This window comes from Pieris brassicae, chromosome 7 (assembly GCF_905147105.1).
Source record: "Pieris brassicae chromosome 7, ilPieBrab1.1, whole genome shotgun sequence".
NCBI lineage: Eukaryota > Metazoa > Arthropoda > Insecta > Lepidoptera > Pieridae > Pieris > Pieris brassicae.
This window is the reverse complement of record NC_059671.1, coordinates 9,964,122-9,974,599: the sequence shown is the minus strand read 5'-3', so window position 1 is coordinate 9,974,599 and position 10,478 is coordinate 9,964,122. Positions and strand designations below refer to the sequence as shown.

The 10,478-nt window shown below is 33.0% G+C and overlaps 1 protein-coding gene across 3 annotated transcripts; it reads right to left on the bottom strand.

Annotated features, from left to right (window-relative positions):
* Positions 1-1,744: 1,744 nt before the first annotated feature.
* On the bottom strand, positions 1,745-10,443 carry LOC123711970 (rho GDP-dissociation inhibitor 1). Of its 3 annotated transcripts, none has more exons than XM_045664859.1 (6): positions 10,247-10,443; positions 8,896-9,102; positions 7,868-7,977; positions 4,718-4,832; positions 3,011-3,016; positions 1,745-2,885 (listed from the first exon to the last, which is right to left on the bottom strand). In XM_045664859.1, the coding sequence occupies exons 2-6, from the start codon at positions 9,080-9,082 to the stop codon at positions 2,686-2,688; spliced, it is 618 nt and encodes a 205-aa protein (XP_045520815.1). In that variant the 5' UTR covers positions 9,083-9,102; positions 10,247-10,443; the 3' UTR covers positions 1,745-2,685. The 3 variants fall into 3 exon arrangements, with proteins under 3 accessions (XP_045520815.1, XP_045520814.1, XP_045520817.1); XM_045664858.1 differs by having other exon boundaries at positions 8,896-9,090; positions 10,247-10,442; XM_045664861.1 differs by lacking the exon at positions 3,011-3,016 and having other exon boundaries at positions 8,896-9,090; positions 10,247-10,440.
* Between the last annotated feature and the right edge of the window lie 35 nt (positions 10,444-10,478).

Genomic DNA, 10,478 nt, shown 5'->3' with positions numbered 1-10,478 from the left:
AATAAATAAGCTTTATTTTTGCCAAACTATTACATTGCATACAATTAAATTCGTCAAATCAATAACGACAGATTACCAAAGTTAACTACATCCGAACAAATATAATACTTGTAAATGTACAATAAAGCTATATTATGCTATATATAACTTGAAAACATAGAATCATAGTTTAAGAATTTTTCAGAATTGTTTAAAAAATTTAAAAGCCAAATGCATAGGTAATACTTTTTGTACATTCCACTGAGCACCTGTGCCAAGCGATCTGCTTCAAGCAATTCAATCTTGCTTCACTTAGGACCAATTTACTGACAACCAATAATCATTTGACATTTTTTTTTAAACTGTCAACGGTCACCTTGTCCATTAAAAAAAACTGTCATCTTATCCAATAAAAAAACTGTCAACTATCACCTTGTCGAATAAATAACTGTCAACTATCACAATCTTCATTAAAAAAAAGAGTCAACTGTCATTAGTGGGTTATATATGTAATAAAAATTAATTAGTGGCACAACGATTTCTAGGTCCGTGCCTTAAGTTCTCAGTATATTTTTGATGAACATTTGTCATCCAATAGGTAAGTAGGTGATCATTCTCCTGTGCCTGACACATGCCGTCGACTCCAAGGTCGACGTCGGGTCTAAGGCAAGCCGATTACCTCACGATTTCACCGTTCAAGCGAATGTTAAATGCGCATAAAAAGAAATTTCAAACGTGCACAGCCTTGGATCGAACCTACGACTTCACTGATGAGAGTATATAATAAAAATCGCTTCCTATAATGCAGATATAAATATTGTCTATGGAATCACGGTGTAAGATGTCACCTGTCAAACGTCACAAATATCATATTAGTTAAAACTAACAGAACAATTTTTTCTTAGTAGTACTTTTTTTTAATTTTGAAATCAGTAAACCGCCCCAAGTGTAGCCACACCCATACACGCGAGCCCTAAGATCTAAAATATGAATGAATACAAAAGTAAGACTATTATTGCCATATCTGGCTGGTTAGAGGCTACGTATTAAAAATAGACTATATCCATGCACCAACGGGGAATTCCCTTACAACATGATGTTTGTAGAAATATATTTGTCCCGCTCTCTCTTATGTGAGGCGAAATGATAGATTCTCAACTGTCGTAGAAAAGTCGTACAAAAAATATTTGACGATATTTTGGTCCGAGCAAAACCAATTAATAGAAACATTACGATGTCACTTTTGGCATTCTTAAATTGTTTTAAATGTCCGAGACCAAATAGTTACGTTATCATATGTATCAAACCAGCTATTAATAATGAATTTGTGAGATATATGCATGAAAATATTAAACATATATCCCTTTACCTATAAACATCTCTTTGACATCTGTCAAAATATCGGTAAAACGTATTGGCTCACCAATATCGACTATTACCTTTTGTAATAGCAAATGGGTACTTAAAGAGTGATTATAAGTAAAGGATTGAGTACTATAACTACTGACTAAACATTAACCCTACCTTAATCTACGCATTTTACAAAGAAACCGCGAAAATTGTGAATCTGTAGTATTTATAAAAAATATTTAGTCCAGTCAATATAGATTAAAATGCACTAATGTCAGATGCGAAACGAGCGATTAATACTGAATACAGACAAATATGACACTAAAATTGTACAAACGGTTAACCGTTAATCACTCGTCGCGCCCCTAAATGCCAAATCTATGGCACCCCGCTCTATCCTTCTATCCATACTCTATGCTCACCTCTGGCTCTATGGTCTTTACATTTCATATAAACAGAATGCTAGATACAATATGATATAAACGATATATGACATTTTAACGAGCTTTAGAAAGAGAACGAGCAAAATAAAAAAGATTGACGCTTCATACAGCGATCTATGGCTACAGACAACTAAAAACACGGTTGTCTGTAAAATCGGTTTACGGATGAGTTTAACGTGACAACGTTATAACAAAACATTGATGAAATGAGTGCATACTTAAGTAAGTCTAAGAGAGAGAGATCTGGCGCAAACGGGACAATGAAGTCGATGTTTTTTCAATTTATTAGACATTGTCACTTGAAAAGCATGTCCTGTTGCATTCATAAAAAATAATAAAAAAGGAGGGTAGACGTATATTTGTACATTTTTTTTATATAATTCGTACATTTTGTATCACCAAAACATTATAATTGTACTTAGCATTCTGTAGTGTGCGCTTGACCGTGAGAGCTTTTTAATGAAAAGCTTACAATTTTCAAAGGAAATTGCCCAAATCAAACAAACATTTATATATATTTTCTTAGTGTTAACCTAAAGCACTGACATTTCCATTGCTGTCACAATTTGAAGGGTTTGACAGCCTGTTGGTTAACTAATCAGTTTTAACCTCAACTCCCAATAAACACGTTTTAATCGGGTTAATCTTTTTTTGTTGATTTTTAATTCGCTTTCATGTAAATTTTGCTGGATATGGGCAAATTCCTTTTGGGCTGCAGATTCACCAGTACTTCCATTCCACACGTAAGCAGGTTTCTCCAAAATTTAGAGTTCTTTATATAGTTTCTTAAAATTTTATCGTATTAACAAAAATTAACTGTATTTTTTGCAATACTACTCTTTCTACAGTAGATATACTATAAAATCAGTCAATTTACCGCAACGCTGGAAGTACTGGACCTCACCCATTCTATCTAATCCTTCCAATCCTTCTTGATCTCGAAGGTCCACTCCCACTGAAGGTGGACATTCTTATCATCATCAGTAAAGAGGCTGTTGACAGAGTAGGATCCTCTCGCCATCATCCCCGAAGGCGCATCTTCAGGAGGCGTGGTATATGACTGGATCTCGGTTTTGGGGGGATAAGATCCGACCATGTGTGTCATTTTGTCCACTGAAATCATTATTATATTATTTTAATAAAATATATTTATTATATTATTTTATACATAAAATTAAGTGTATTACAATACATAAGTGCATATTAATGCTTGCACAGCATGGAATATTAATACATACCAGGGGCTATCCAGCGCAGCGTACAAACAGATTATAATATTTTAATTAGGTAAAGAGAACTTACTAAATCTTATATAATAATAGCTCATATATCGCAGTATTTATCGTAATAAAAAAATATTATTAAATAAATGGTACCCTCATTTTGAAAATTTTTCCACTTTTGGCACGATTTTGTGTTAATGTGTGCAATGTGACGAGCTTCTTATAAATCATATTGTACCCACAATTTAGCTTTTTTAATAATGTGGACAATGCTGGATAATAGGCTACTTGACAGTATGAAAACTAAGTTATACGAGGCTCAAGACCGAACACGATAGAGACTGTGGACAACCTCTGCCTCATTTTAGGAGTTATAAGGGGACATTAAGTTAATTAGAAATAGTTAAATCTTTCCAACTGATAAAACCACCAAAGAGATCAATGCAAATGGATGAAAAAGATATTAGACACGGAGGGAGACAATGAAAATAACAGATTTCAGCAAAACTTAGAGATTAAAGAGCAAAGTCTTCAACACATGTATTCTACCCTGCCCGTGCATGCCTATGGCTGCGAATCTTGGGCACTCTCTAACCAGCTTAGGAGCATGCTAGCACACTGCTAAAGAGCCATGGAAAGAAGCATGCTGAGAATAAGAAATTTAGGCAAGCAAAGAAACAGTCCTAAGAGGTAGGACGGGTGTGACAGACAGGTTATATGCATGTAGCGTAGTCCCCATGAAAAACGGAGAAAAGTATTGACATAATGGTACCATATATACCGAAAACGAAGAAGAGGCCGACAACGCAAAAGATGGGAGGACGAACTCAAATTAACAGAGTCGCAAATGATAGAGTACAGTATAAACGGCTAGACGGCCTTGTTGCCAAGAGGCACACCGACCTCCGAGATATACAGTAGTGAAAATATATTTAGGATCACAGATCACAGAGTTTCGGATTATAAGGGCTTAATTATTATTATTATAAACAAAAAATATGTTTATTATGGAACATAAGGTGCAAGTATCACTTATTACACGTCATTAAATTTGAATAGGTAGACATATCCCTACTCATCGGCAAAGAAGACGGAGCATGTAGGCCGAGAGAAAAAGCCGGCGTAAAAAACACTTGGTACTCTTTTAAAATAGCAAATCATCAAACACAACTTATTTTAAAGCAAATTAATTAGAAGTAGCCTGTCTAGCACTAAGCCTTTTTACACAGCTTGTCTTTAATACATTTCTTAAATTTATTAAAAGGCAGAAATAAAAGAGCCTCTGGAATTTTATTAAAGAAGAGCATCCCTTTTCCCAAAAAAAGAATTACTAACTTTAGATGCCTAGTACGGGGGAAAAACAGCCTGCGTTTGTTCCGAGTATTAACATGGTATATTATATTCTAGTAAACTTATTTTTGTTATAAGTCAAGTAGATTTCAAAGAAAACACTTTTTTACCGGATTGAAGCTATGTATTATTTGTAGTACGCGTGCATTACAGAGTGCATGGTCACGGTGAAACAGAAAGTTGTGTTATCTGTATTTATTTCCCGGAGATGACATCGACTCCAGAGCGTCGGAAACATCGGAAAAAATTAAAATTATGTAAAATAATTATAAGTTTATAATAATACAAAGCTTCAATCCGGTAAAACAGTGTTTTCTTTCAATGTGTAAAAGCTATGTTAACAAAAGACAATACTTAAGTAGATTTACTAACCTGGGACACCCATACGGTAGGTCTTTTGCACGTACTTGAGCCCGTGCACGATCTCACGCTGCACTATGAAGTCGATTCTTATTTTGTATTGCACACCCTCCTTTATAGTGAAAACCTGCAATATTTTATTGCGCTCATTAGTTACAATAAGTGTGGTAAATAGGACGCTCTCAAGACACGGAAAGGAACATTATGCAAGGAACAAAGAAGGTATCAAATAGCTATTTCTTCGTTGCGTCTTTTCACTTCTGTGCTACATTATTGTTTAGCTAATACAAACACAAACGCCAGTTTGAATAAAAACATAACGTAAGGGAATGTGAATGAAACAAGTGGGAGATACAATACAACCGTGTATGAAGTCGGGTTGGGTAGGCCTTGTTGTAAATAAAATAAGTGGCGCTACAAAGTTTTAGATCTAGGCCTTAGATACATGAATTATATGATCATTTGTCAATCTAATAAGCAGCCTCCTATGCCTGACACCCGCTGTCGACGTTTTGGCTCTAATGCAAACCGGTTACCTCATTATTTTCCTTCGCCGTTCAAGCGAATGTTAAATGCGCACATAGAAAGAATGTCCATTGGTGCACAGCCGAGGCTCGAACCTACGACCTCAGGGATGAGAGTCGCACTCTGAAGCCACTAGACCAGAGATGGCCAAGGACGGCCCGAAGAGGATCCATCAACATGAGTATGTGGCCCGTTATAACTCCGTTTTGACAGTTGAGAATAAAAAGTAGATTCTATTTGTATTGTTTTTGCATATTTTTTATAATTCTAGAATTTCTTAAACTTTGTGGTACGCCCTTAAAAAAGTACAGTGCACTAGACCAACATTGCTCGTGTTCGATACTTTATCATCGGTGAAAAAACGTACTTATAATTGTTGGACTATTGGGTATCTGTTGTTTTATAATTAATAGGTAAATTATTAATGTTATTTAACACTTATGAAGCGGTCAGTGCGTACGCATAGTTTTATCACTGCATAATGCACACTAAACATATCTGGAGCCCAGCCAAACCTCAATAAATGCAAAGACCACATGTCATGTCCACAATAATTATTGGGCGTGTAATCGTTCGCAGCACGCGTGACAAACATTTGTAATTTATAATAACAGTTAAATGTTCTAAGGAAACGAAAACTCGTTCATCAATACATTTTAAGGAAATTTACTTACAGACCTCTCATTTAAAGTTTCAAATTATTTCTTAGACGAAATGAATAAATGTCTATGTATTATAAAGTTGTTGAAACAGTTATTTGTTTTTAAACGCATTAACTTTTATGATTACTTGGTAATCTAAAATATAACTATATTTATGGTGAAAAGTAGAATTACGTAAACGAGTGTTACTAGCATTATGCACAAAATAATTACCGTAAAATAAAGACAATCTGGTGTTTTTTTTAAATGATAAAACGCACTTACGAGCCCTTTGGCAATGTGATTGTCTATGGGCGGCGGAATCACTTAACATCAGGCGATCCTTGCCCCCTTGTTATATATAACATTGTACAAATAACAGCCTACATTTAGACTATATAACAGGCAGTTAAATATTCGTTTCAGATTATTCCTACATAAAATTCGATTGAGGAATAGAAGTTTTCAAAACGGATATGCAGTCAGTTCTCTTTCAATTTACCGCCACAACACACATGTATCATATAATAGTTATTTTTAAAAGTATTATCATAATATATACGTCTATCATTATATAATAATCATAATGAGTTTTACATAATAATATATAGATGCAATTTAAGTTAAAATCGTGCTAAACTATAAAACGAGAAACTAGGAAACAAAATGCATTACGCTTCATTGCATACTGGCATTGCTTTTCAGGAAGGCATCTCTTAAAATTGTATCCTTATAGTTTTCCTTGATAACAAGCTAGCAATAATTTTAATTAGTTTGAATTAACACGATTTCGGTTAAAACATCATAACATGAATATGATAATGATTTTGATTCGATATAGCGTTATATAGAAGTTATTCCGAAGGTGAAAACTTTTGGACGAAGTTAAAAAAAAATCCAGCGATTTCGATTTCAACAGTCCACTATTACGATTAAAACGACGACAAATCACGATTAAAAATGTTCATATGTAATTAATTAAAAACTAACGAATTGTTTTTTTTTTTTCATCAATTTGACTCGTTCCTAGTAAACAAAAAACTCGGCGGTAAATATCTTATCAGTTCTTCTCATCCGCTCTACGCCCTTGATTTAAGAACTGTCTGTATACATATAGATACTTTTTTAACTTTCATAATGATTGCAGCTCCTTGTGTAAAACAAAAAGCTTGGCGATTAATCAAAGCGTCGGAGAGTTTATTGCCAGTTCTTCTCTTCCGTTCTACGCCCTTGAATTGGGAACTGGCAGTTAATGTAAAATTAGAAGCATTTAATGTATATTTCTTTTTTGACGTTCATAAGTATACACTGCGTTACCTATATGATTGATTTTGAATTTGAATGTAAAAAGATAGAATAACAAACTGACTACAATTATTTCCAAAATATATAAAAATAATTATTTTGGACATATGTCGAGCTGTGCCAAGCTCCTAAAAAATTGCGCCATTAATATAACTTTAGGCCCTTAACATTTATAATATAATTAGCAATATATTCAACGGACAGTGGAATGTTAGTAATTGAATTACACATTAATTTATCCTTATTATTTTCCAAGCTTAACTTATCACACTTACACTATTCTAGTAGCAATGATACCAAGAGATGTTTGATATAGCAATGACGAACTCCGTTTTATATTTAGTACAAAGCCACAACCGACCAAAAACCCCTGTACAATTCCCCGACACGCAATGCCACTCTTAAATTTTAAAAACATCCTAATCAAACTAGGCTTATGACTACCAAATACACACAATTGCATAATAATTGAGTAAATTCAAAGGCAGCCCACAACCACCCATGGATATTTTCAATAACTATTTAGATTTTGTATAGTTACACATCTATTTATGTAATTTGACATAGAAAGATTATTATTTCTCAATAACATATGCTATTAAATTAAAATTAAATTAATTTACCAATATCATATGGAATAATTTATATGCATAGAATGTTAGGTTTACTTCAACATATTATAAATACTAACCTGTTTTTTGAGATCAGTTAAGTCTCCAGAGAGGTCTAGCTCTAAGTCATCACGTTCAGCAACGCACAGCGCCAGCTTTTTGACAATCACTTTCCGTGGGTCATTGGCGTCTGCAATTGTAATGCAATCCTGATTTACTATACATCCCATAAATGACAATCTTACAAAACTTCAGTTGCTGAACATACAATAAATTTTTTAAAGAAAAAATATTGGAATTAAACTAATTCACAGAAATGTGGGAAATAATTCCAATAGAAACCTTATTTACATGGCCTTAGTAAATAATAATTATATATTTTAATAATATTTTTCAGTTAAAACCTAGAAGTACCTTCCGTGGTTGAAATATGGAAAAAAAACCATATGCACTCATAGTAGCTCCATTTCTAATTCATTACATTTTAAAATATGTTTACAAAACTGTAAATAAATGACATTTAGACATGTGTCACATGACAATAGATTAGATAGTACATAGAGATGTCCTGTACTTGTCACAATTGATAACAAACAATGTTAGACTATACAATTTTCTAGCAAATGTTTTCATTCAAATGGCATTACTTTAAATTTATATTAATCTTAATTGCAGTTACGTTGCATAGTTCTTAATTGATAATGATGGAAAAAATATGAATTCTGATCCTGCAGCTCCTCCTTAATTGATCTCTAATATTTGTCTGACCGAATATCCTACTTTGTTTTAGTAGTTATCTATACCACCAACCCAACACATCAATGCAAATCTAAAATCATCAGTTATATGAAAATATTCATTCCTCAGAGTCAAAGTATGAAAACATTAGGTGTCAGTGTTGCTGAGCCTTGGAGAGGGTGATACTCAGCTTTTGCTCCATCATTACCAAATTACTATGAAGAACATACATTTAAATTAAAAAGAAAGAACAAAAGCACATTAATTAATAACCAAAACCATTTTTAATTCCCAAGATAAGTTTATTACATGAAATAAACTAATACATACTAAATAATACTATGGGATAGAAATGGTAAGTATTACTTACCAACAATAACAGGACCAGCCTGCACCTGTCCTAACAATGCCTCTTTATACTTCCGTAAAGACTCATCTTCCTGGTCAGCAGCCAGGATCTCCTCTATGGTCTTCTCCGGAGGTGGTTTGTAAGAGGATTTGATTTCTTCCTCAGTTTCCTCCTCTGGAGTACGAGCAACATCAGGTTCTCCAGACATGTTAGTTTCTACAATAACAACTTGAGAATAACACGATGTAATACAGATAAAATATTAATAGGGTATGCGTAGAACGAGAAACATCTAATATAATTCTTATTTGCTACATAAAATTATCAATTTTTTTTTAAATAAAAATATAAAGACACAAGTGCTGTCAACTTAACTTACAAAAAGTAATTCAAAAATTAAAAGTAAACAAAACTACTCTTACAATCTCAAATGATTTTCTTCCCTGAGACTGTTCTATTAGATAAAATTTATTACTAACTAAATAATATTTTATAAAGACAATAGATATTACATCATATTTATTATATTGTTCATTCAAAATTTTTAATAATATATTTCCAATGCAAGGACTGAAATTTTTTTTTCTTTCTTTACCCATAGTGAGTTTTTTAGTCATTCCAAACTCTGTTTTTAAAATTATAGGATTTACACACTAAGATTTTACTGAGAATGTGGTAAAAAAGAGTGGCAAATTAATACACAGTTTCTATTAAAATAACTTTAGGATAAAATTTAAAGTTGTAGTTGTCAACTTCTTGCTGTGCGCACACTAACTCTCTTGATAGTCAAACAAGTATTGTGTATGTTATTACTATATAGAAGTCAATGTTCGTGCTAGGTCTCAAATCGTAAGTCTCAACCTGGGATAAGTCTAAGTATGCTTTATAAATTTAAGGTTAAACCATCAAAACTTTGTCTAATAAGAAAAGTAAAGGTCAGATTGATGCTCTGAAAATTGCAAATTGACGATAAATAATGCGAAATAATCAATGCTTCTATTTTATTTTCATAAACCACTATCTATAACTGGAACTACTTCCTCTTATTATGAACCATAAAAGACACATATAACAATTTTACATTTGCATTCAAATAAGTAAGGCATATATTTATGTTAATCAATAACCAATTGTGAAATTCGTGATTCATAATACGATAAAAATCACGACGGCAATGTTGGACTGCACTTTATGGAAACGCCCTTATCTTTCAACGTTAAATATAACCACGAATATTACAATACTGGAGCGCCAGTGATACAAAGATATTAATATCCATCGTGCATGCATTTAACAATAAGAAAAATTATCGGCTTCGTCATTCCAGTGTTAGTATAATCGAAGTGGGAGTCACCCAAGCCGGTAAACTTACCTTAAAAATAAGACGTAAATGCAAAAGCAATATTCACAATATATTTGTAGCACCCGGTTTTTCGCGTCTCTCAAACAACTTTAAATCGAAATAAAATTAATAGGAAAATTACTTAGTTTGTAAAAATCTTAAGATCAAAAATGAATGACTGACGTGCACAACGCTTCCGGTCCGTAGTCGTGTAGTGATGTGATATAAAGTATTATTTCGGAATCGGACTTCAGAGATATCG

Excerpts from the sequence above, each read along its gene's own strand:
- LOC123711970 (XM_045664859.1), bottom strand. The coding sequence starts at position 9,082 with ATGTCTGGAGAACCTGATGTTGCTCGTACTCCAGAGGAGGAAACTGAG. Across the intron at positions 7,978-8,895 it reads GGCTGGTCCTGTTATTGTTG|ACGCCAATGACCCACGGAAA; the intron begins GTAAGTAATACT and ends TTACAATTGCAG. Across the intron at positions 4,833-7,867 it reads TAACTGATCTCAAAAAACAG|GTTTTCACTATAAAGGAGGG; the intron begins GTTAGTATTTAT and ends AAAATATTGCAG.